Source organism: Podarcis filfolensis (genome assembly GCF_964270895.1).
Source record: "Podarcis filfolensis genome assembly, chromosome: 2".
NCBI lineage: Eukaryota > Metazoa > Chordata > Lepidosauria > Squamata > Lacertidae > Podarcis > Podarcis filfolensis.
In genome coordinates this window covers 47459893-47486648 of record NC_139605.1, presented here as the reverse complement: position 1 = coordinate 47486648, position 26756 = coordinate 47459893, and the positions used below count along the sequence as shown (strand labels likewise).

General features: G+C 40.9%; 2 protein-coding genes across 4 annotated transcripts in view; one reads left to right on the top strand and one right to left on the bottom strand.

The window, feature by feature from the left end:
* ATG7 (autophagy related 7) overlaps window positions 1-26756 on the top strand; it is a 152844-nt gene that overhangs the window by 100414 nt on the left and 25674 nt on the right. The window lies entirely within an intron of this gene.
* Window positions 5040-26756, bottom strand: part of VGLL4 (vestigial like family member 4) — a 96764-nt gene continuing 75047 nt past the window's right edge. For all 3 annotated transcript variants that reach the window (XM_083603566.1, XM_083603565.1, XM_083603567.1), the window contains 3 exons: window positions 17159-17381; window positions 9543-9666; window positions 5040-8050 (listed from right to left, as the gene is read on the bottom strand). In XM_083603566.1, coding sequence (XP_083459692.1) covers window positions 7776-8050; window positions 9543-9666; window positions 17159-17381 — 622 coding nt within the window. In that variant the 3' untranslated portion in view covers window positions 5040-7775. The remainder of the gene's footprint in view (window positions 8051-9542; window positions 9667-17158; window positions 17382-26756) is intronic.

The following is a 26756-nucleotide window of genomic DNA, read 5'->3' as shown; positions in this document are numbered from 1 at the left end:
CCTCTCCCCGCCTCCTTGGGAGTCCTCTAGGCAGCTGAAGCTGCTGCCCCTGGTCACTGAGCTGCCTCCTTTGCCCCAAAGAGAGGTGCCTCCTCACACTTCCCTACAGGGGCCTGGGAAGCACCCTCTGGCCAGCCCCAGAGGAACCCTTCAGCAGGAGAGCTTGTAGCCAGGGCAGCTGCAACAAACAGCTGTGCGAGCCTTTGGGAGGCAGAAATGCAAGAGGGCATCAGAGGAGGAAGGGAAGGAAAGAGGGACAGAGGCCAGTGCTCCCGTGGCACCCCGACTATCATTCAAGATACCCTAAGGTGCCGTGGAAGAAATATCAACAACCTCAGATATGCAGATGACACAACCTTGATGGCAAAAGTGAGGAGGAATTAAAGAACCTTTTAATGAGGATGAAAGAGGAGAGCACAAAATATGGTCTGAAGCTCAACATCAAAAAAACGAGTATCATGGCCACTAGTCCCATCACCTCCTGGCAAATATAAGGGGAAGAATTGGAGGCAGTGAGAGATTTTACTTTCTTGGGCTCCATGATCACTGCAGATGGTGACAGCAGTCACGAAATTAAATGACGCCTGCTTCTTGGGAGAAAAGCAATGACAAACCTAGACAGCATCTTAAAAAGCAGAGATATCACCTTGCCAACAAAGGTCCGTATAGTTAAAGCTATGGTTTTCCCAGTAGTGATGTATGGAAGTGAGACCTGGACCATAAAGAAGGCTGACCATAAAGTAGAATTGATGCTTTTCAATTATGGTGCTGGAGGAGACTCTTGAGTCTCATGGACTGCAAGATCAAACCTCTCCATTCTGAAGGAAATCTGCCTGTGTTAGGCAACTAGGTGAGGTTCAGAGGGCTGCTATGCTGCAGACACAGTGAAGTGTTAAAATAATCTAGGGCTATCTTTGACCAGCATGGTAGCGTATCACACAGTTTTGGAACATGACCTAGTAAGATGGTCAAATAAATGTTCAGCTGTTGAGCCAGAGCTGTTGATATATTCATGTATTGATTGAAATATTAAGATATGCAGGTATACTTCCTGGTGACTCACACCTGAATGTGAGCTGCTTCCATTCATTTTGATGGTTGCTTCATTCACACCAGTCAGCACTGGGTGGTGTTTTCTGTTTATGTTACTTTTATCTTGCTTCTTTTTCTTTACTTTTTTTTTGTACAACTTTGGCTTGTGTGTGTTCCATTACTATTGTGATCATTCATACACAGCTGTTGCTTACCTTCTTTTTAAGAATAAAGGTCCAGAGTCCTGAAGCAAAACTTCAGGGGGTTGTGTGTGTGTGTGAGAGAGAGAGAGAGAGAGAGGAGGAGGAGGAGGAGAAAGAAGAAGAGGAGGAGGAGTTTGGATTTGATCTCCCACTTTATCACTACCCAAAGGAGTCTCAAAGCGGCTAACAAACTCCTTTCCCTTCCTCCCCCACAACAAACACTCTGTGAGGTGAGTGAGGCCGAGAGACTTCAGAGAAGTGTGACTAGACCAAGGTCACCCAGCAGCTGCATGTGGAGGAGTGGAGACGCGAACCCGGTTCCCCAGATTACGAGGTTTCAGTCTTAGTTGTTTTGGGTTGCTAAGTTTTGGGTTTTTTGTTTGCTTTGGAAGGATCATTGAAACGAGGACACATTTTTGGCATTCTTGTATTCCATTATAACAGCAGTCACCACTGCAAACATAGAGTATCAAGAATGCATATTTACATGTGTCTGGTGAGTGTTTGGCCACTACCACTGTGAGCATGAATAGAGAGCAGGAGTACGGATCTGCTGGTCCTCCTGATGTTACTGGAATACAACTTGGTAAAAAAAAAAAAAACCTCAGACAAGTGATATAGAGTATAAAATAAATAAAAATGAAACTTCCAACAGGCTTGACCATGGGCCATGCAGGGCAGGGCTGATGGGAGCTGTAGTTCAGTATCTTGAGGGCCAAAGGTTCCCTATGTCTGGAGTGGAGCTCTGTTCAAGTATGTTGTTCCCATGGCAACCTTACCTCTTAATAACATCAGTCTGCTTCGAGTCCTCCGCGGTCTTCCTTGTATATTGGGTATGCGAGATAGTTGCTTTTGTATCAAAATTACGATCACGAGAGGAAAGGTCAGTAGCTACATTCTGCATCACATGTCTGTAGAATCAGAGTAAGGGAATGTAAAAAGAACAGGGCGTGCAGATGCAAGGGCTTTTTAAAATAAGAAATGTAGGAAGCATGAAAATGAGATGACAAATGTTCCTTATGAAGGGTGCTTTATATCAAAATCAATGCGACAGTTTTAGTAACAGACCAACAATGTACAGTGAGTGTAGCCCATCATCCATCACGAGAAGGGCTGAAATGATCTTGTGTTAATCGGATGCAGTGTGCTCTTTCTTGAACTGAGTAACAGCTTTGTCATAAATTAAAAGTAGCCTATTGTAGGAGAAATGCTATTTTTCCACCTCAGTTCTATGTGAGCATCCAGAATCTCTGTTTAGAATTCCTCCCACGCCTGTGCAGCTAACAGAGAAATCTGTTAGCTGGATATGAATACTCAATCAAAGCGATACAACGGTCAGCGAATTATGAAATTCTAGAAGAGTGTTATGTTATGAAGTGGCCTCCTGATTGTGTTGGTGAAAAGTCGGAAGATCATGTTCTGCGAGAAATGGATCCTTGATAGCTTGCAACAGGTCTAAGGAGTCTCAAAACAAAATGATTCTGTACTGATTTGTACTCTCATCTTCATGTTCTTTGGGTCATCTGCAATACTGTTGTTTATGCTTTTGAGTCTGCGGTGTAGAGGTGCTGTTATCCCATATGCTTCATCTTTTTTATAGTATGCATTCAAAGCAGACAGTTAACCAAATGTTCAGGACAGAATTACGGAAGGTCAAGGCATCAAGGCCCTGACTGGCAACCAATCGTACAAGTCGGCCAATTTGAGTCAGGGGAAGAAAGGGGCATGTTTTGCCAGATGGATAAAAGCAAAAATAATTCTTTGCCAGATATATGGCATTCTGAGTAGAAAAGGAGTGTTTGAGGAAATGGATCCTTCATGTTCCCCTTTTGTTCCTTATATTTGCACCAAAAAAGGTGGAAGGGGGTAGGAAAAGATAGACAGAAGAATGCAGTTTTGCCATTTTCTCTTGCAAAACCCTCTCCCTCAGTCCCTAGTTCTCACAAATGGTAGATGAAGTTGTGCACCTGGATTGGAGGTGAGGGAATGAGACAGACAAACGGTTTCCTGTGCATAGAAAACGTGACACTCTCCCTTGCACCTGATCTTTCTCCTAACATGTTGTTTATTCTACCCTACGGCAGATCATTCTATCTGGTAAGTTTGTACCTATAATGGAAGCAGTGGAATCCAGCCACATGCTTAACCTACCTGAGAAACTAGGCCTCTGAAGAAATGCAGCAGGGAGACGTGGACTAGCAAGATACGCTTAAGCCTGTTCCCTGAAAGGTCCTATGTGGTATTTCGTTAGGCCATTTCCCCAGTACTTCTGTGCCAGTTTATATACTGGTAAAATACATGTGCATGCATGCATGTATGGTTCTTCACTTCAACAAGCCTCAGCTCATTGCGTATCTTTCTAAATAATTAGAATCTGAAAAGAAAATTATATTCTAATTACCTTCTGCAGGAAAGTTCCTAAATTTTAAGGGAAACAAACTCTTGTGTCACAAGGTATTTCAACAAGAACATTAAAGGTAAAGGGACCCCTGACCATTAGGTCCAGTCGTGACCGACTCTGGGGTTGCGGCGCTCATCTCGCTTTATTGGCCGAGGGAGCCAGCGTACAGCTTCCAGGTCATGTGGCCAGCATGACTAAGCCGCTTCTGGTGAAACCAGAGCAGCGCACGGAAACACTGTTTACCTTCCCGCCGGAGCGGTACCTATTTATCTACTTGCACTTTGACGTGCTTTCGAACTGCTAGGTTGGCAGGAGCAGGGACCGAGCAATGGGAGCTCACCCCGTTGCGGGGATTCGAAACGCCGACCTTCTGATCGGTAAGTCCTAGGCTCTGTGGTTTAACCCACAGTGCCACCCACGTCCCAACAAGAACATTAGTTTGAAAATAAATAAACTAGTTTCCAACAGGTAGACTGGCTTCCTTTTGCGGGTTTCACGCAATAGCTTGAACCCTTGTGGCCTACGGCTTTGTGGTTTAGATTTAAGGATTGGGGTAAGGTTGTTGTGAAGAGGAAAAAGTGTAGCAGGAAACCTTTTGTCACCTGGATCCCTGAAGCTTTCCATTTAGGAGAAGCAGCAAGAGCAAAGAAAGTATAGTCTGTGGATGAGGGTTGAGGGGAAGAATTGGCTATGGAGTGATTAAGAGAAAGCCATTTCAGTATTTGAAACGGTCCTGTTACATGGGACATTGTCTGTCTGGAGAATGTGTTTTGTGAAGCGCATATACAAAGCCACAGCTATCACAGCAGTTTCAAAAAGTGTTCAAATAAAAATAGATGGGGGTCACAGGCAGCTATCACTAGCAATTGTGCATCTTTTGCTAATATGAGAAAGCATAAGATAAAATGATCTTTTTTGTTGCTTACATTGAACAAACACCTGATGAAGCTTCTCATTGCTAACACAATACAGTATTGTAATAGTAACTGTAAATCTCTGTTGCAAGCACAACAGCTGGATACGATTAAGAAGCTAGATCAGGCCTCCTCAGCCTGGTGGGCTCCAGATATGGGGGACCACAATTCCCATCATCCCTGTCCATTGGCCATGCTAGCTGAGGCTGGTGGGAGTTGTAATCCAAAACATCTGGGGAAAGCTTATCTGCACCATTGTTAAGAAAGGGTTCTCCCCACATTGTGTCCAGTATCCTGTGGAATGTTTAAATGAAGGCCCAATAAATATTCACAACCAGTGAACCAACACAAACCAGTACTGTGCCAGCAGAGGCACACTGTGTCCATCTTTGCTTGCTTAGGGATTATGACTTTTTAGCACAGAGTGGTGGTGGACGTGTGAAATCTCTTTATCAGTTTTTTCATTTAAAAAAACACCACATGCTTACATGAGATTTAAGAGCACTTTATTGTTCATTAAGGCTACTTTTAAGTACAAAAAAGATGGCCTGCCAAACCTTTTTTTAAAATCTCCAGGTGAAACAAGGCCACAAAAGAATGATATATTACAGATTTACAAACACGGAGAGCATTGTTCAAGCTGAACTGTAGATAATGTGGCTCTGTGAAAAAAAACTTCATGTAACAGTGAGGTTACTCTCCCTCTGCCTCTTTCCACCCCAACCCCTTTGGCTTTCTCAGAGTAATTATGTTTCCCATAGAGTCTTTATTTTCAAATGATTATACAGGAGACAACACATCTCACTGAGCCTATAATCCTAAACACAGTTACTTGGAAGTATGCTCCACCAAAATCAGCAGAGTTTACTTCCAAGTATTGTGTATTTAAGATGAGGCGCCAATCTTTGCCCCACCACAAATCCATTCACCTATCACAGATAGGTAAACTTGATACTGTAACATTGTGCTTAAACGAAATGTCAAAGGAGTTACATATCTCAGAGTCCCATCTACAGTCATTAGTACTTTCCTGTTAGACCGCTCAGTAGCCTGTAGCAATAACACACTAGTGGCTATTAATTGCTAATGCAGTGTTCTCATAGAATAACTGTGTTCCTGCACTTTTACTGTATTACAGACATCTACAAACAAAAAAAGATCAACTTTTTTCTCCAAACAGACAAAAAAAGAGAGAATGATTACAGTAAAGGAAAGGGAAAAATTAAATAGCTACATATCATTAACAAATTAATTGTTCCTCAAAAAATACCTACAAATTTCTCTGTACATTCTTTACGCACAGCGTAATGATGGTCTTAAAGTTACCTATATAAAAAAGTGTGTTCTTTTTTCTCCAATTTCCTTACGGGGAGTAGGGTACCAAATGCCAAAGCAGACAGAGCACTGAATACCCAGTATGAAGATAGTGAAATGGGTGGCAAGGGTCCTTTTCCTGCTTTTTCAAAAATAAAAAATAAAAATAGGCAGTCACACTTAATATGGAACAACAGAAACAAAACAAGTTATCTTATGCGTCTTGACCACCTATGCCTTTTTCATATTGAATAGCTTTACTATTTTAAACAAATGTAAAAGCCAGTATGGACCCAATACTGTAACACAGCCCAGAATACATCACATGCAGTTCTGTCTTTCACCTATTCATAAACTCTCAATATAACCAGTCTTGTCAGATAACCCAATATAAAAAGCCCTCGTTGTGACTGTACTGGGGATTGGTGGAATGTGTGGGTGTGGCTAAGGAGTGGGTGGGCCGCTGCATTTAACAAAAAGCTGAGAAGCTCATTACTACTAACACAAGTCTGTTCTTTATGCCTGCCTCTATTACCTAGTTAGTGGCTATTAATATAGCAAATGAAATAAATGCAAGTAACACATTTATAACCGTGTTTTCATTTTCTTTTTAAATCGAGGAATGTACTGGTGCCTTGGCCTAGGTTTATAAGCAGCCTCAAAAATAAGATTGTGAAAGGCAATCTTGTCCTGGTAAAAATATTTAGCAAGATAGCAGTTTTCTCCAACTGGTAGCTTTCATAGATATTCTTTAGATTTTCATAACTAACTGTGTATGAAGCAGATGATGATGCAGATTTTAAATCGTTCAGCAATGAAAGAAACTATAGAATCATGTACCCCACAGCATTGTATATATACTATAAACTGCTTAATTTGAGGCCTGACCTGAGGCTGTCCATGGTTGCTGGCTGCTACTAAAGTGAATATCAAATACAAATATCAGAGTACAACTGTACCAGCAGTAAGTCTATCTAGGACTGTTACTGAAAAATAAAAATAAAACTAGTTCTCAACGAAGGCTAATAAGTATTATATTTCTTACTGTCTATACATTAATAGATACCAGCTATTTTTTTCATAAAACATGCATCTTTAAGCACTATTGAACCCTCTGACCTCAGCTCTATTCTTACAAACTGCAGTGTTAAGAAACATTTAAAATGCCCATGAATCGGTCAATTATGCAGTCCAGTTGCAAGCATTAAGCATCTGAAATCTAATAGAGAGAAAGACCTATAACCTGTATGAGACTTCCCCTTCCTAAGCAAATTTTGCTTTCTTGCTTTAAAGAGAGACAGAAACATCATCTTTAGACTTTTTTTTCAAAGCAGTTTGCCCTCAGAATATAAGCATCGTGCACGAAGTTGCTATGCAACTCTAGACCTCCTCCAATAGTGCAAATCATACATGACAGTTCTTTTCAAGTATATACATACAAAGTTACTTCACAAGGGAAACGAAAGCAATGGAAGCAAAACCCAGACAAAATTCTACTCTCAAGAAGCTAACCAAAAGCACACAGCATTTGGGTCAACCAACTGTACAGAATGGCTTTTTAAAAAGTTATTACTTTATTTTACTTTTGCCCATTAACTTCCTTCTGTGGTTTGTTTGTTTGTTTGTTTTTAAGGGGGCAGCAGATTTGCATCAGAGGTTTCTTTGGTAACTGAGGCAGGGGGAAAAAAAGAGTGCTACATCATAAAATTTATTTCTTAGTCAAATAGTTCCTGCTATCATCTTATAAGGGCACACGTATAAAAAAAAACCCCAAGCAAATAAACACAAAATGTGTTTGAAACTAATCTCTCATATCCTCCCTCCCAAACACTATTTCAATTTGAGCACTGCTCCAAGCTCAGTCAAACCATGCAAACTGATGTTTCAGATGAAGAAACTGTGGTCCTCTCTTCATGAGACTACAGAAGGGGAATGATTATGATTGACCATGTGGGAGGAAGGAGGAGAAGACGACTGCCCCCTTCTAGAGGCAGACTCGGGACTACTGGACACGCCATCCTTTGCAGCTTTGATCTGAAGCCACGTTTCTCCAAGTGCTTTGGTAAAGTGGTCATCGACTGATCCAGTGATGGATACAGAGTTTGTCACTGGCTCTGGCTCCTTGTAATTTTTGCCAAGGCTCCTGCGGAAGTGCTCTTCCACCACTGGATCACAGGCAGTGGTAGCTAAAGGGGGAAATGAAGGGGGTGGGGGAGAAAGACGAGTAAGAAGCCCATGCTTACCCATGCGAGCAAAAACACTTGCAGTTTTTTCATGCATAAAATGACATCCCTTGCAAATAAAGGTCCTAACCTACCATTTCAAATTAATATATTTGTAATACTTAAAGCATCTGTTCTTTACAGGTAAGTAGCAAAAAGAATAAGAAACGGTATGTCACACAGAAAAGAGGCTTCTAAAATATATTTGAAAAGGAAAAAGGTTCATCCCATAGAGTTGTATATAGCCTAGCACAAAGTGAACATTCCATCAGCACAAGGGTTTCTGCTTATGCAATGGAACATCTTCCCCCAACTGAATACTGCCCATCATTTCTTTTGTACCAGTTGGAAGTGGATCCCCAATACAATAAGCTTTCTAATAGGTTTGCTTCCTTTAAAACTTATTTGGATATATCCAATGGAGATATAAATTTTCATTCCCAAGGAAGAGCAAAACAAAAGAGATGCATTCATATTTGAAGGGATTTTTGAAAAGGTGTACATGAAAACGGTTCCATTTCAATACGCAAGTTACAGTGCAACATGGCCAGCTACATTTTGCAGCTATGTGATACCTTTGTTTGCACACTTGCTGAAATGCGCTCCTGTAAAATTGTCGTATGAACACAATGTTGCTAATGTCAGAGAAAATAAATAAAAAAAATTGAAACCAGAAAGTTATGTGGGTTTAAAAAATAGGAGAATGACATTTACTACACCCAGTCCTTGTCTTCAGGTTTCTGTTCCCTCTTGTTCACTTTCTTCTAGAAAAAGTCATAATTTGCATGTTGTCTCTAATATATAATTTGTGTCTGACCCCTATTTAACTGATACTGTCATATAATCTCAAAGTCAAGGGTACCAGAGCAAATGAGTCACGTTTAGGTCCAGTTGAAATCAGTTGGAAAACTTAGGCCTCTCATTTCAGCGGTACTGTGCATGACTAACCTGCTCTGGATGCAACCCAAGAGGAGATAAGGATGCTCCCCAACTTGTGTGTTTTATGCAAGAATACACTCTTAGTTAGTTGAGTTAGCACTACAGTTCCATATGTAATGCTACAGAAAATAGCAACAGTAAGACTCACAATTGGACTTAAGAAAATATGCTCAAAACTATGTTGAAACAACACCAGGTCTACATTTTCCAAGCACAGAAAGTACAAAAAATGTTTGGGGGTGGGCCTTGATTTTCTCCATCCGTTACATTTGCTCGTAAATTCTGGCATGAATCAAGCTTTCTGCTGCCAAAAGACAGGGAGGAAGATCCCAATAAAAATTCTATTCCAGCACACAATTACAGATTTAATTTGACCCTAGTATACCCTCTCCCTTGAAATAAAATAAATATCCCGCTCTACTCTTAATTTGTTGCACATGTTAAAGAGTTATTTGATGGCCACATGAAGCTTTCAAGTCCTCAGAAGGAAAACTAGAAATGCAGCAGTATTACTTACTGCTAGATGGTCTCCGGTAACTCGCTGGCATGGCAGTTCCACATCCACTGTGCGCGATTGGACAATGAGATAGATTACAGTTACGATTGATTGCAGAGGCACATGTGATTACAGATGGACGGTTCTGAGGGGCAAAGAAAAACACAATCAATAAGCACAGTTATGCCTCTAAGTAAAATGAAGAGTTGTTCGTTTTTCCAGCAGAAGAAGGCACACACAACAAATAAAATGGTAGCTGCTAGTGAGCATAAGCAGCAAAATGAGAAAGCCAAAAATATCTGGTATCAATAAACAGCTTTCTATTTAGTACAACACACAAAGTTCAAGCACACTAAATTTGGAAAGCACTCAAGTGTTGAAGAAGATCTGCGAATTCAAAATACTCCTGTAGTATGGGGATTAATGGCAGGACAACAGAAATGGATTTTGCAAGCCTTTACGGTCACCAAGGGATTTAGGATGGAATTCAGTGTAGTGCCAAGGGTATGCACACAGCAACAGGGTGCATTCACGCAACAGGAATTGCCCCTGACCTGGTCTTCCATTTCCCCCAGCCCTCCAGAGCAGATTTAGGGGATAGGGAAAACCCTGTAGCACAAGTGGACCTCATTCCCTGCATGCAACAACTTAGTTGAATCTATACAAGATCTATACAAGATCTATACAAGATCTCAAAGTAGCTGTATTACTACAAAGGAATTTCAGAAATAGACTGGAAAGAGAAGCTGCTGAATTGCAACTCATTACCAAACTTAAAACCACGGAGAGACCTGGTCTGAACAAAGACATTGGATTCTTATCTCATTATACATGACAAAGCCATTTTTCACCTTCTCACCCCTTGCTTTTTCCTGTAAGACCTATTGCAGTCGTTAAGAGTCGTCAACAGGCTCATCACAGCTATCTGCCAATCACCCATTCCCACCACCCTTCTGAGTAATACCCCTCCCCACCTTCTCACTATATAGAAGGATCTGGCAACTTCTGTTTCAGTGTATCTGAAGAAGTGTGCATGCACACGAAAGCTCATACCAAGAACTAACTTAGTTGGTCTTTAAGGTGCTACTGGAAGGAAAAAATTTTTTTTGTTTTAGTTGAATCTCGTCTTTCTATTACAAGCCCTGAAAGATAAGCGCCCACTATCTATTACACAATGCTCTAAAGACCTTAACACTCTTGCCACATTTGAACACTTTATAAGCATCAGCTTATTTTGGCTACCTGTTTGGACATTGGGAGGGCATATACCAAGCCTTATGTGTAGACTAAGGTGGATGTATTGATGGTTATTGTATTGTGAGCTAAGCCGGGAAGGTTTCCTGCTTTTCCTGCTTCTTTTTTCTGTTTTCTTTTCTTTGATAAATTTGCAATAACAACAATTTAAAAGTTCTATATATCCACCAGGGAGGTGAAAGAAAGAGGATGGGAAAAAAATGTGGCCATGTTCGGATGAACATGTTTTGGGGCTGTAGATAGTGCATGTCACTAAGTGTGAAATGGGCTTATCCCAAAGATGGCTGGCAGCAATTGCTGTGACTTCAGCTGCTGCTGCTGCTAATGCAGAACTGGTACTGGGCACAACCATGATCAGCCAGTTCACACAATACACCTATGCACAACATCTGTATACCCCAAAGAAGGTTGAAAGACTACTCACTGAAAAAGGGGAAATTCAATTTATGAACTGGTCCTACATGAGACAAAGAGAGAAGAAGGGGGGTCTTCTCAAAGACCTTCCCCTAGGTCCACCCCTCCCTTTCTCTTGCCTGCCATCTTCACCACAAGCTGAGAAGAATGCTCAAACCAGACAACTGCCATAGTGGCACAAACTGTAGCTAGTCCAAAGCCATAACTTAAGAACTATGCTGCCTAAGGACAAAACAGAAGGAGAGAAAAGAACTTGGCTGCTGCCAATGCTAGCAACCCTGTGCCTGTCTATTTCCCCTTCTTGGGACCTAGTTCTACTTACGTATTGCTGGGCCACTTTATCCTACAACTCTTTCCACCCAAACATTTGGCTGGCCAGTACAAGCAAGCACAGTATAAGGATGTCTAGACACCTGTAAGTAGGAACATGCATTGGTGTTTTTGGTGACAGCCTCGTATTCTCCATATGGTGTACTTCCTTCCCTGATCATAAGCAGGGGTGGCCTTGCCATCTACCATTGCGGAATGATCTGCTTTACCTGGCACCACTAAGTGAGGATCTAGGGGATGGCACAAATTAGTATTAGCGGGTTCAGCAAGGCTGGCAATGTTCTTCAAATACAAAGATCATCTCTATGGCCAGAGAATGCCAAAATGCAAACTTTACTTGCAAAAAATATCAATTTCATTTAGTATTTTTTGTTCTGTAAAATTTTATTCATTCTTTCTAGTTTGGCCAGGTTTACAAAAGAAAATTAACTAACAATCAAATAACTGATGTTATACATTCAACTGAGACTGATATTTGAATATCTAAAAGTGTGACACTGAATTTGCTTTTTTCTTGTTTAGTAATGTAATCAATTTTTAGGGAACCTTAGATATCTATGCTACTAGTTACTTCTACAAGTTTAATTTTAGAGAAAATGTGCTAATTTAAAAATCATTGGTACAGTAGTACTATAACATAACAGTTGCCTTATGTCTGATATTGTGATATATTGAAATATCGCAATGTTTAACTGATTATATATCATGATGTCGAAAACCAGATTATCGCCCAGCCCTACACGCTTGCACATAGTAGGTTTGGGAACTGACACTTGGAACCTGCAAGGGATGGTCAGTAGAAAAGCTCTTATTAGTTGCTACATGTGTTGACCCAGACCTGTCAACTCAACCAGCAACGCAGGAAAAGTAGAACGCTTCGGTAGACAGAATGCTTAGGTGGATTAAGAACATTAATCCATCATCAACGAAAGTTAACCACACCTTTTCAAAGCAGACCGTATGTATTTTGTGGGTTTATTTTACAAGCCTGTGGCAAACAGAGCTCGAGACACTCCAAAGAGCAATGAGCTGACATGGAACTTGAACCCAGGACCAAATTCAAGACTATCACCTGGAGTGTCCTGGTTCGCTGAGATTAGTTTAGAAGCCTGCTCAAAAGGTGGGCATTCACAAAGGGGCCAAGCCTTTCATCCTTTATGTGCTTTAGCCGCAAAAACCTCACATGACATAGGAACCAGCAGAGAGATTTCATTGTTTAACACAAGTTCAGTCAAAGCACCCTAAGAAGAGATTATATTTGACTGCAAGATCAAAGATAGTCAGGCTTCAGCAATCTAAAAACAAAAGCGACAGGTTGCTGCTGTTTGTTCTGCTTCTATGGAGAACAAAGCCATTTGCATCTTCCTATAGCAAATTCAAACATGCCTAGGATACTTATTACCAAAGGAAAGAGAGGAACAGTGAGGAATATTTAGTCCCACTGATTTAATCCTTTGTATTCTTCACAATGACTAGGTACAGTGTACCCTATATATAGACGAATCAATAGAAAACAGCCCAATTACATTTGTAATAGGAACTATGTGGATCAAGATGACCTGGCTGCTTCCTCTGTAGGGTTGTGGATCTTGCTGGTATGAAAAGCACTTCCCCATGACTCCAGTAAAGAGGAGAGTGTGTTGGTATGGTAGCTGATTTCCATACAGCTTTGGTAACATGATTACAGTTGTGGACACCCTCCTTTCACCATGTACAGGCAACACCATTGAAATGAATGGAAGCAATGCAAAAGAGCTGCTTGCTAACCTTTTTCTCTCTCTTAAAAAAAAGCATGATTAGCATAATATCAGCAAGCAGCATCCAATTTCAGACAAGAGTTCAATCATGTTCCAAATACAACAAAACGTCTAACCATCTGGCCATAACCTCCCAAGTATAATCCAGTAAAAACAGTTCCCAATGTACTTTTAGAGTGGCAGAGTTGGCTGCCAAGCTGAGAAACAATAGTAAGACTTATCAAAGAGCCCTAATGTCGTCAATGGGAGCCTCTCCCTTCCTTGTCTGTCATCAGAACCGGCTACAGAGAGGCAGTGGTGTATGCAGAACAGCAAGAGCTGGTCTCGTACAATGGATTATACAAAATAATACACCAAATGATAACGCAACCACTTGCAGGGCAGAGTACAGATCACATCCCAGATATATACGTACAGTATATAAGGATTTCAGAGCAACTACGAAGTGCCAAATAAAAAAAAAAAGTGTTAACGAAACACTTAAGAACTCTGAGTGAGAAGTTCTCCAAACTTTTTTTAAAAATTTTTTTTCCAAATTTCCAAGAGGAATGCTTGTGTGGTTATGCTTGTAGTAAATCAACAAGGAGACCATCTCAATACATTAGCAACCATATCTGTGCTATCATCCTAGTTCACATAGGTTGCAATTTCCAATACGCCACTTGCTTTATAAACTATTGTGCTTCTTCCCATGTATCTAAGAGTAAAACAGGAGGGGAGCATTGTGGGAAGAACAGCTTGGCACAAAACTAACTTGACGGAAAGGAAGTATAAACAAGCCTGTTTTATCTTTATTCGGTAGGAATTTTCCTAAAGAATTAAAAAATGTCCCTCTCTCTATATTTTTTAAAGCACAAACAGCCATCCAGGCCTTCAGAGAAAAATGCTGGTGCTTGCGCCAAATATCCTGCTTACTTGACACTAACATAGGAAGTCCAAGAGGGGAAGTTATAATAACCTCCAGGTAGAGGCTGGGAAAGCCGAGTTCTCAGTCAGCAGAAGGAAGGAAAAATGGTGTCTGGGGCTCTCTACACATCTGCCTCATAGCCTAGAGACTGATCACTGTTCAAAAAACAATGTTCAAAAAAAGAAAACAATGCCCGACCTGAAGAATTTGGAGCAAATGATTCAGCAGAGGAAACACAGCCCAGAATAACTAAGGAGATAGTACAAGAATACTTGGCTAGTCTAAATGTATTCAAGTCTCCAGTCTAAATGTATTCAAGTCTCCAGGGCCAGATGAACTGCATCCAAGAGTATTAAAAGAACTGGCAGGTGTGATTTCAGAACCACTGGCAGTCATCTTTGAGAATTCCTGGAGAACAGGCGAAGTCCCGGCAGACTGGAGGAGGGCAAATGTTGTCCCTATTTTCAAAAAGGGGAAAAGAGAGGACCCAAATAATTACCGCCCAGTCAGTCTGACATCAATACCAGGGAAGATTCTGGAGCAGATCATTAAGCAAACAGTCTGTGAGCACCTAGAAAGGAATGCTGTGATCACCAATAGTCAGCATGGATTTCTGAAAAATAAGTCATGTCAGACGAACCTGATGTCGTTTTTTGACAGAATTACAAGCCTGGTAGATGAAGGGAACGCAGTGGATGTAGCCTACCTTGATTTCAGCAAGGCATTTGACAAGGTGCCCCATGATATTCTTGTAAAGAAGCTGGTAAAATGCGGTCTTGACTATGCTACCACTCAGTGGATTTGTAACTGGCTGACTGACCGAACCCAAAGGGTGCTCATCAATGGTTCCTCTTCATCCTGGAGAAGAGTGACTAGTGGGGTGCCACAGGGTTCTGTCTTGGGCCCGGTCTTATTCAACATCTTTATCAACGACTTGGATGATGGACTCAAGGGCATCCTGATCAAATTTGCAGATGACACCAAACTGGGAGGGGTGGCTAACACCCCAGAGGACAGGATCACACTTCAAAACGACCTTGACAGATTAGAGAACTGGGCCAAAACAAACAAGATGAATTTTAACAGGGAGAAATGTAAAGTATTGCACTTGGGCAAAAAAAATGAGAGGCACAAATACAAGATGGGTGACACCTGGCTTGAGAGCAGTACATGTGAAAAGGATCTAGGAGTCTTGGTTGACCACAAACTTGACATGAGCCAACAGTGTGACGCGGCAGCTAAAAAAGCCAATGCAATTCTGGGCTGCATCAATAGGAGTATAGCATCTAGATCAAGGGAAGTAATAGTGCCACTGTATTCTGCTCTGGTCAGACCTCACCTGGAGTACTGTGTCCAGTTCTGGGCACCACAGTTCAAGAAGGACACTGACAAACTGGAACGTGTCCAGAGGAGGGCAACCAAAATGGTCAAAGGCCTGGAAACGATGCCTTATGAGGAACAGCTAAGGGAGCTGGGCATGTTTAGCCTGGAGAAGAGGAGGTTAAGGGGTGATATGATAGCCATGTTCAAATATATAAAAGGATGTCACATAGAGGAGGGAGAAAGGTTGTTTTCTGCTGCTCCAGAGAAGCGGACACGGAGCAATGGATCCAAACTACAAGAAAGAAGATTCCACCTAAACATTAGGAAGAACTTCCTGACAGTAAGAGCTGTTCGACAGTGGAATTTGCTGCCAAGGAGTGTGGTGGAGTCTCCTTCTTTGGAGGTCTTTAAGCAGAGGCTTGACAACCATATGTCAGGAGTGCTCTGATGGTGTTTCCTGCTTGGCAGGGGGTTGGACTCGATGGCCCTTGTGGTCTCTTCCAACTCTATGATTCTATGATTCTATGAAAAGCTTTTTGCATTCTGGGTCAAGGTCAGGCTTCCAGTTATCTCTGTCTCCCCATGTTAAAGAGCAGCAAGTCATACCAGACCCTTTTCTCCAAAAGGTCATATCACATCCCTCTCACAGTTTCTTCCCAGAGAACAATGGATATTTTCCAAGGCTCATGTTATAGCCAGATCTTTAAAACTTGCTATAGAAGATAAGTATCTAAGAGCCTTTGAAGATTTTTTTCCTAATAATCCATAAGAAACTAATACTGGCAAACTTTAATTCAAATACTGTACGTAGATGGGAGCTCTTAAGTTGTTTGAAATTATGTGGGGAAAGGGTTCCTTCCAATAAACACAGCTTCCAACTCATTGAAGTAAAATATGCAGGGACCTTTCTATGAGCTCAAAGGCAATGCAAGCTGCAATAGAGCAGAGAATGCTAGCACACTCTGTCTCCACGTCCACCACCACACGTGTGTGAGGTTTGAAGGTCGCTGTTTCTTACTTTTTTGAATGTGAGATCTTTCTATGGTGGAATTTCCACACCTTAAACTTGCAGTGGTGCAATCCAGAATCTGTATTTATCTCCTTATCACTTTTGAAAGATACAAATCACCTGCAAACGAGGATCTGTTGCTTTCAGCCAGCCACCTGTCTGATCAGAGTTAGCAAGGGCAACAACTTTGCCTGCTCCTTTTTTGATCTCCAAGACTGAAGGGAATGCAACAGGGAGCCTCTTTTGCTGTCCGAAGGCTGTCTGAAGACAGCCCTCTAACTTCAACAGAGTTGGACAGGAGGAAATACGTATGAATGATTTTCTACTTGCTATCAAGCTATATTACTTATTGGAACATGCTGAATCAGATTGCTCAGAAATTTATTGATATGTTGCTGTTGTTTCAATTGCCCCTGAATCTCCTTATGGTCAGGGTGACTTACAATCATCAAAACATTTGTGACATTTTAATCTGCATTTATGTGCTCACAGGAAGAGGAACAAGGCAATGATGTAGGCAAAGACAAAGAAACACAACCAAGTTGAGAAAAAAGTAGTTGTTAAATAGATAGACACACACACACAGAGAGAGAGAGAGAGGGAGAGAGAGAGAGAGAGAAATCATGGAGAACAGCTTAAGTACCTGCTGCCGTTCCACTGACGTCATTGTAGGAGTGATGCTAACAGACCGGGTAGCATCCATGCTGTTTTTGGTCAGTGCTAGAGGTTGATCCATGGGTAAGCTTGGGATTGAGGCATATATGTGGTTGGTGTGAAGGCTCATTGTTGGTGCAGCAGCCCGTTCTATTGGACTGCGACTTCTGTCTCTGTGCTCTTTTCGATAATCCCCATTGGCAGCCTTCATTCTAAGAGAAAAACAGACAAGGCCATTATTCAAGCCTGACACATTTAATTCACTCATGAAGAAGAAGAAAGATTTCAGCATGCTATCGTTTATCCATTGTCTTTACTCAAGCACGTGAGCAAGCGCACACACAAAATTCAACAGCTGAACTGACACTTGGCATGAACAATAGTTTTGGGGGTTTGGGGGTTTTTTAAAAAGGGGGGTGATTACTTGTTAACCACAGTTAGCTGTTTGGACAAGCTGCAGAGAAAAATAATAATCAATTGACCTTGCTCAGTCAACGTCCTCATCAAAACGCACACTTTACACCCCATTTTATGAACAGACGTTCTGTTTTACTATTGACAAATAGTGATCAAAATGCATTAAATGTCAAGCTTCACTTGATTCTAGTCACTCACGTTTTTGTTAATAACAAAGAACATTTTGTTAAAATCTACTGTTTTCCATCGCCCCTTAAAAGCAGTGGCATTTTTCACTGAGTATGGGAATCCTTGGCAGCGTGATCCAGCATGCACACTGGCAAGCAAAGCAAGTGAGAAAGTATGGGTGTGCACACACAGAGAGAAAGCGCAGTAGATAGGGCTGGAAATGAAGACAAGGAATTGCTACACAATAGAGCTGTGGGGGCTTCCTTCTCCAACATTTTCCAGCTACCAGCAAAAGGAGATCCATTTTTCCCAGACCCCATCCCTGGTGTCCCAGTGTCTGTGTCCAAACAGAGCACAGGGTGATCTGGGTGCATTTCTTGGGAGTAACAGTGTTATAGTCCTGTTGTTGCTTAAAGACTAACAAATTAATTCTAGCATAAGCTTGCATGGACCACAGTCTACTTCCTCAGATGCAAGAAGTGTAATCCTAAACTGGAAGGTAAAGGTGTTTTTTTTGGGGGGGGTGTTAAATGTATGGAAGTGAGGTCAAGGAAATGAAATGCCAAAGGAATGATTAGCAACAGTTACTTAAAAGCAAAATTAATAATAATAATAATAATAATAATAATAATAATAATAATAATAATACAGTGACCAATTAACAAGCCAACAGTGGTGACAACAAAGACATCTGGGCAGTGGTAAACTAGTTAATGTATGGTGTGATAAAAATATGTCATCTGGATTCAAGCAACAGGGGAATCCAGAACTGAATGGCCTGATAAACTGAAATTTAGTAGGGTCATATAAGGAGTTTCTCTTTGAAGTTCATTTGTTCAACATCCACCTTAAGATCAGTTACAGAGTACCTTGTTAAATTGAAATGTTTTACTACTGCTTTCTGGATACTGCCATTTCTGATGTTATATTTGTTGTTTTGCATAGAGGTTGCCCTGTTTGTCCTACAGAATGCCGAAGAGTAGTTGTTTGGCAGCTGATGTCCTATATCACATAGAAAGGTGAGCAGGTGAATGAACCACTGATGCTGTAGAGGTCCTATAATATGGGGACAAAGTTAGCATCTCTTTTTTTTTTTTTTGCAGGATCTGGTCCCTATGTTTGTGTCTTTGTTATGTAGTCTGTTATTGCTGGCAAAGCCTTTTTGTGACGGTACTCATTGGCCCGGGGCAGCCATTTTGTGCTGACACCCACAGCACTGTTATCAAAATATGAATACTGGTGATAACTCATTTTATCAACCCCCACAAAAAGCGTGTTGCTGGTGTTTTAGGTTGGGAAACTATCGGCAAGCAAGTAGAGACCTACAACTGAAGTCCTATGGAGTAGAAACATTATTGTCCAAGATGGGCTGTTGATCACTGATAATATATTTGAGTAGTTTGGCTGGGAACTACAGGGGACAATGGATGGTGTTCTGTCATTTTCTCTTCTAAATCTGTCATCCAGTAGATTATTCCTAGTTACCAATCTGGGGCCCAAATTATGCTGCACAAAATGGGGTGCTTGTGGAAAAAGCAATCAGCACAGGACTACTTCCCACAGCAACATATGCAGGTAGAGAGAACAGACACATTTTCAAATGCCTGCTTGTTATACTTTTAGGTGTACACTTGCAAAATACTGAACGTGCAACTGAAGAACACGGCATGGGGCTGTGAACAGTGGATTTCACTCCCCAGTCACAAAACAATACACTGTGTTTATTTCTCCAGTCTTACAAAGTCATTTTGCAGTTAATTTATTTCAGCAGTTCTGCTCAAACTAAAAAAAAAATATAGCTTTTCAGTGAGATACTAATTGCATGTTGTAACTGCTCTTAAATAAAAAAAAAGTTTTGTTTACAAAATATTAGTGCATTTGGCACACAATCTTTGTAAGCACAGGCAATTCCTTGAAATAAATGCTAGCTATACAAAAAAGGGTCCCTTATAATTTGCTGACTTCAACAGGGTAAAACAGACCGATAATTAACAGTTATCAAAATTACTGTGTGTTGTTGTTGTTAAGGATTTAAAATGTCAAATCATGCTTTCATTCCTGCTCTTCTCTGAAACATACAAAGGAGACCAAGGTCTCCATGACATTGTGAGTGTGCATCATGTGGAGGGGTTGGGAGCAGCCTTCACCACTTGAGATCTTCCCTTTATAAATGGCAGCTTTGTCCTTTGTGAGGGCATTTGGGGCTAACTTTACTGGTGCCTTGCATTTTGCTTGGGTACTTACATGCAGGCCTGCACAATCAGCTCACTGGCTGCCACCTCCAGAGCTGTTCCCAACTGCAAGGGGTTCTTTACCTGTGATTCCTATACTGAAGTGGGTTGGATTAAATGACCCTTGGAGTCTCTTCCAACTCTAAATTTCATGATACATTAGAGGTAAAAACAAAAACCCAACCTACAGGATGTTGCAATGAATGCAGTTAGAGGCAAAGGCAAGTATGCCAACAGAGGTAAGTTGTTTAAGGAAAGGAAGACATATCTTGCAACCTTCCTTAAGCCTAGGGATGTATGTGATTTTATAATGAGCTGCATCCATCCTATTGGAAAATGTGAACATGTACAGCAGCCCAAGCAGAAACATTTTGCTGCCATGCACTGCTAGTTGGCAACAGCACCATTCTGCATAATCTGAGATCTTTACACAATATTATAGTTTGTGCTGAATTAAAGTATAAAAAAACTTCCTCCATTACCACCAAGAATGAGATAAAACTGCTGGCAACTTAAAACCGTTCTTCCCTATCTATCTATCTATCTATCTATCTATCTAAAAAAACATTTAGCTATAGGAGAGTTCCTGTGTAACTTAAAAGTGCACAGTGAATTGTGACCATTAGTTGATCAAATAAAGGTAGCATATATTGAACTTTATTTTGTTGCTGTTGGCTTTTGATACATGCATTTATTTACCTTTTTGGCTCATCTACTACTAATAAAATGTGCAACTTTACTGACCGCATGAATTCCGTAACGAGGTATGAACATAGTACCTGATTTGAGTCTTTCTATAGCAATTATACCTTTAAGTTTGTTTTCACGTATGGACAGATCATGTTGATGTGCTTGGTTACTATACAACACCCCCCTCTCCCCCTTTATCTTCCCTTTTATCTTTAAAGCAGACATTGTTTTCCATGATTTCCCCCAGTGAATCATAACCCAGGCTCCTAGCACTTACCCAAGCATCATGTGCTCAGATGGACGACATACCAAAACCACACACATCCTGACTGCTAGAACCAAACTGCTGCGCATATTTTTTTATCTTGCTAATTCAAAGCAATGTTTGGAGCCCATGCATTAAAAAATGGTTCTAGGAGTAGTTACGACACATATTGTCCTTAAACGATTTTTGTGTTGTAGAACTGTTAATGCTGCCCACTCAGTTTACTGGAACAGAGCAAATGGGTAATTCACACCCATTCTGGAGAAATGACTAACTTTGCCAACTGTTTAAGGAAAAAGGGAGAAAGATAGAGCAAGAGAGAGGCCCAGAAAGGGGGGACTGTTCTCTTACGCTCACTTCCAGTGCACAGCTCTTAACAGAGGAGAAGTCAAAAGCATTGCTGACAAAAAGCTAAAATCGTACAGAGTCTTTTTAGCAGAAAGTGTCCGTTCTTGTTGGCCTGATTTTAAGATATGCACCATGAAAGTTAACTGATGCCATTTTACACTTGGCAATACTGGCTGCCAAATATTGAGGGGGACGACAACAACGACAAAATAATTCCTCATTCTTCCAGTGGTACCTCGGGTTAAGAACTTAATTCATTTGGGAGGTTCGTTCTTAACCTGAAACTGTTCTTAACCTGAGGTACTACTTTAGCTAATGGGGCTCCCACTGCCATGCTGCTGCCGTGCAACTTCTGTTCTCATCCTGAAGCAAAGTTCTTAACCCGAGGTACTATTTCTGAGTTAGCGGAGTCTGTAACCTGAAGCGTCTATAACCTGCGGTGCCACTGTACTAGAGACAGCCTAACTGAACACAGCAGGGTTTACTTCTGACGAAACATGCATATGGTATATGCTGAATAGCCGAAATTTCGTCCAATAGCTGAAATCAAAAAGAAAAACACAACTTTTTGGGGGAAGTCTGACTGTCTGGTGGTCTCCCGACTTCGTAACCATCCACCCACCCAATGAGGTCCACTGCAGAATCTCTTCTCCAAGGGTCCTCACTACCTTTGTAATGATGAGGGTGACAAGTGGAGACATCTTTGGAATTATTTCCCAGGAAAATCACCTGGCACCTGCATTACCCCTTCAGTGCCAGGCAGAGATGTTTTTATTCTCCCGGACCTTTTAAAGTAGATCTCAACTATTCCATACTGCTTGAATTTGATGGTTTATTATGCATTATTTCTGATACATGAGAACGAATAAAAAAAAAATACTTCTTCAGACATGCCTAGGTGAGCAGCTATCAGCAAATCTGCACTAGTTTCTGATGCTTTCTGATAAAAGTCTGTTAAACTGCAAGCACACCGTGGCCCAATCCAGCGTAAGTTACATGTGACTATGTATGAAATGTTGCTACTCAAAGTGGTGCAGTCCATTCTGCCAACCCTCAGGAGTATATCATGTCACTGACACTGCATGTCAAGACTTAATTTCAAAATGCGGATGTGGCCTACACTTCGAATACTCTCTAAACATATCTATTACCCTTTCTTTAAAATTTCCAACAACTATTTCCTTATTCTTCAGACCCTGTGCCTCAGATCCCAACTTCACTGTTTCCTCATATTCAGTAGCTAATAATTCTATCTCTATCTCTGCAGGATACATTGTCAATTCACTTTGTACACTTCATTTAGTCTTCTGGAAACTAATAAATTGGGGGGGGGGTTAGTAAGGAAAGTGACCTTTATTCTGTTCCAACCAGGCCCAGCTGTTCCACATACAGTATTAAAAACAATACAACCTATTTGTTCTTTCTTGCCCAACTTTGCACACAAAGATGTGCCATTTCAAGAGTGTACTATGTGTCTAAAGCATTGCCAAAAAGAACTTTTGGCAAGTACTTTGGCTGGGAAAAGGTCTACTTTTTTGCCCATTTAGTCATGTTTATGAAGAGAGAAGCAGGTGGATAGCTTTCATATTTGGCCTCAGGGTAAGTATACTGCTCAATAAAGGCACCCAGAATTTTCACATGCCAGCCAGAAACCTGAATTCAACAGTCAATTAAATGATAGTTTCCCTGGGTCAAGTGTTGAACATCCCAGCCTGCCAGACAAAATGAGCTTTCCTGGCTTGAGTTTCAGTCCAGTGCAAGTTTAATGGTAAAAATTCTTGAAGAGTCAGGAGTGAAGCCAACTAGCATCAATATGTAAAATACAGAAAAGGAGCCAGAAATAGTTGCATTTGTCCACTTAAAGCCAACTGGAAGACCTCCTAGCTGACCTTGTCCAGAACCCTAAACAGCTTTCAAAAGCAGCCATTTTATACTACTGCTCCTTTCTAACATATTATTAAAACACTGGATGAGGAAATGAATAATCCTGTTACCAATTAATGCAGTGATAATTTAACTCGATATGTAACCACTATATAATATGTCTTAAACTATTTTTACAATGGTAATCCAGGCTTAGCATATCCCACTTGCAAAACTATTTTATTTGTTTAATTTAAAAGCATTTATAAACTGCTTACTATTTTACTACTACTACTACTACTACTACTACTACTCATCATCATCATCATCATCATCATCATCATCATCATCATATATTATTTATACCCTGCCCATCTGGCTGGGTTTCCCCAGTCACTCTGGGCGGCTTCCAACAAAATATTAAAAATACAATAGAACATCAAACATTAAAAACTTCCCTAAACAGGGCTGCCCTCAGATGTCTTCTAAAAGTCAGATAGTTGTTTATTTCCTTGATATCTGATGGGAGGGCGTTCACCAGGGTGGGCGCCACCACCAAGAAGGCCCTCTGCCTGGTTTACTGTAACTTCGCTTCTCGCAGTGAAGGAATTGCCAGAAGGCTCTCAGCGCTGGAGGTACTAAATAGCCTGTTTAAAAATCTCTACGTTATTTTGTTCCCTTTTTAATTTGTCATACTTATGTAATAGAAAAATAGGGTTGCATCTAATGAAGACATTAGTGGAAGAATTTCCACCTGTGCAACCAAGTTTGAATCTCTTTGATCCCTCTGCTAAATCTGTTCTGGGTGTTCCCCAACCCTTCAGAGCAGATTTAGAGGGCAAAGAGTCCCATTGCACAGATGGAAGTATTTATACTAACAGGTAACCTTTGCTAGATACCACCCAAAGATAAATAAAATAGAATTAAAAGTAACTACTGTGACAAAGAAAATAGCACATAGGAATTTACATCTTTTGCACACACACACACCAACTTGGTAAGCAAAAGCCCATTTTTTGCTGAAATCAGTCATATCTGTGTCTCATACACACATTTATTAGTTCAGACTAATAAGCAATGCCCAGTATCGGGGGGGGGCATTCCCATGTAGATGGAGATTTGTTTATTTATTTTGTAATCCCAAAAGCAACTGGCAGCTTTTTTGCTGCCCTGCTTAAGCTCAAATATTAATTTTAACTTTTTCTGTGTATTCTTAATGCAGTTCAAACCAACAACAAAAAAGAAATAAATTATTTATGTACAAGCATAATTAACCTGAAAGAGGCCACCCAGTTAGCAGTTTGAAACATAACTTTATGTGTGAATTGACTGATGAAAGTCCAAAAATCTCCAGAAATAAGGAACCATATTATGCGTACAGTGGTACCTCGGGTTACATACACTTCAGGTTACATACGCTTCAGGTTACAGACTCCGCTAACCCAGAAATATTACCTCGGGTTAAGAACTTTGCTTCAGGATGAGAACAGAAATTGTGCTCTGGCGGAGCAGCAGCAACATGAGGCCCCATTAGCTAAAGTGGTGCTTCAGGTTAAGAACAGACCTCCAGAATGAATTAATTTCTTAACCGGAGGTACCACCGTATTTGCTTTTTACTTTCTTTAACTTCACATCCTGACAGCTGATGTAAAATGAAAATATACCCTGTTGAGAAACATATTCTGTAAGGCTTAAAATTCAGCTTGTAAATAGCCACTCTTGTGGTATCCTATCCTGAAAAAGAATTGTAAATTAAGAGACTTGGCTGGGTCCCCCTTCCCTTTCAGGACACTCATGCAGGCTACGCACTTTTGTGGCGTTATTTGCACAGGTTAAAGGGCATCTTTAATTGCTTAGAATAATCGGGGAACTCAAATATTGAAAGCTTTGGGAGTTTTCTTCATGCCTACGGCACAACTCTGCATGCCATACAGTGACGCTTTGCACTGAATGTGGGATTACATTGAACACAAACAACCTTTTTTTGCAAACTATATAAAGGTAAAGGTAAAGGACCTATATATGCTAGGCTGGAGAAACAGTAGATCTCCAGATGTTGTTCTGGAAAGTTGCATCCAAATGCCAAGCACCGGTTTCAGTTAGTATTTTCTGCTTCATTCTTCCAGCACATGTAAAATTATTTGCTATCATAGTGACTGAAAATATTATTTTTTAAATAGTCAATATTAACAGAACACCGAAGAATTAACACTCTGATAATGAACACATCCAGGTAATAGAAAATTGCTATGTGTAAGTTAGCAAATATACACATATCACTGTTTTGCCTCAATATCAGAAGGTAAGTCCATAATGGGTGATCTGTATCAGTATACACGTAACATAAGAAGAGAACAACAAACAAGAGATAGCAAGCCCTTCCCTTTTGCAAAAATGAGTGAATGAAAATTAGGAAGCTCCACCCCTTCACCATTCCAATTTCTTCCTTACAATATAAACATGGAGCTGGCTGGAGATATTTCTTTTCTTTCTTTCTCTATATCTTTTTTAAAATATACAGATCCAAAACAAAACAGTTGCCACTTTCCCCTCCCCAGAGAAATGTACAACAAAGTGACATTAAGAAATATTAACTCCATTCTAATGCCATTTTCCATTCAGGTTGTAAGTCCTCATCATAATGTCAAATATGTATTCAGCAGAAAATACAATAAATATTAATGTATGTAGTAAAACAAAACCAGTTTTCTCTAAAAGTGCCTTTCCTTAGAGATCTTCGTCTCCTGATGAAATGGACTGTGGTCCACAAAAGATTATGCCACAATTGTTAGTCTTTAAGGTAGCACAAGACACATTCCTCAACAACACTGCATCTTTATCAGAGGAAGCTAAAAGTTGTGAAAAATCAATATAAATTAGTAAAGAACAGAGCGCCAGGTCAGTGGTGTTCAACCAGTGTGCCATGGCACCCTGAGGTGCATTGAATGGTGGTTAGGGGTGCCACAGACAACACTGGCCGCTGTCCCTCTTTCCTTCCCTCCCTCCTCTGATGCCCTCTCATGTCTCTGCCTCCCAAAGGCTTGCACAGATGTTTGTTGCAGCAGCCCTGGCTACAAGCTCCCCAGGCAAATGGTTCTTCTGGGGCTGGCCACGAGGTGCTGGTTGTCAGGAGCTGAGGCAGTGCAGAAACCAGGGGTAGCTGCAACAGCTACCTGGAGAACTCCCAAGGAGAGGGGAGAGCCGAGAGGAGAGGAGGCTGAGGGAACACTCCACAAGGGAGGGTGTTCAAAAAAGGGTGAGAGGCTGCCAGCTCTGCAGGCAAGGGGTGACATAACTGGGCTCCTGAGCCCCACAGGGGTGCCCATGCAGAAAGAATGCAGTTGGTAAAGGGAGCCGTGGACACAAAAAGGTTGAAAACCTCTGCCCTAGGTAATTGGAAGGGAATGATATCAGCAAACGGGACCTTTTATTAGCAAAGGGCAGAAAAGCTCTTGCTGTTTGCATATATTCAAATTTAGGGTGAAATTGTGATTTGGTCACTTACACACCTACATGCAACCTATAGCCAAATCTGTCTATCTATCTACCCATCTATCTATCTATCTATCTATCTATCTATCTATCTATCTATCTATCTATCATCT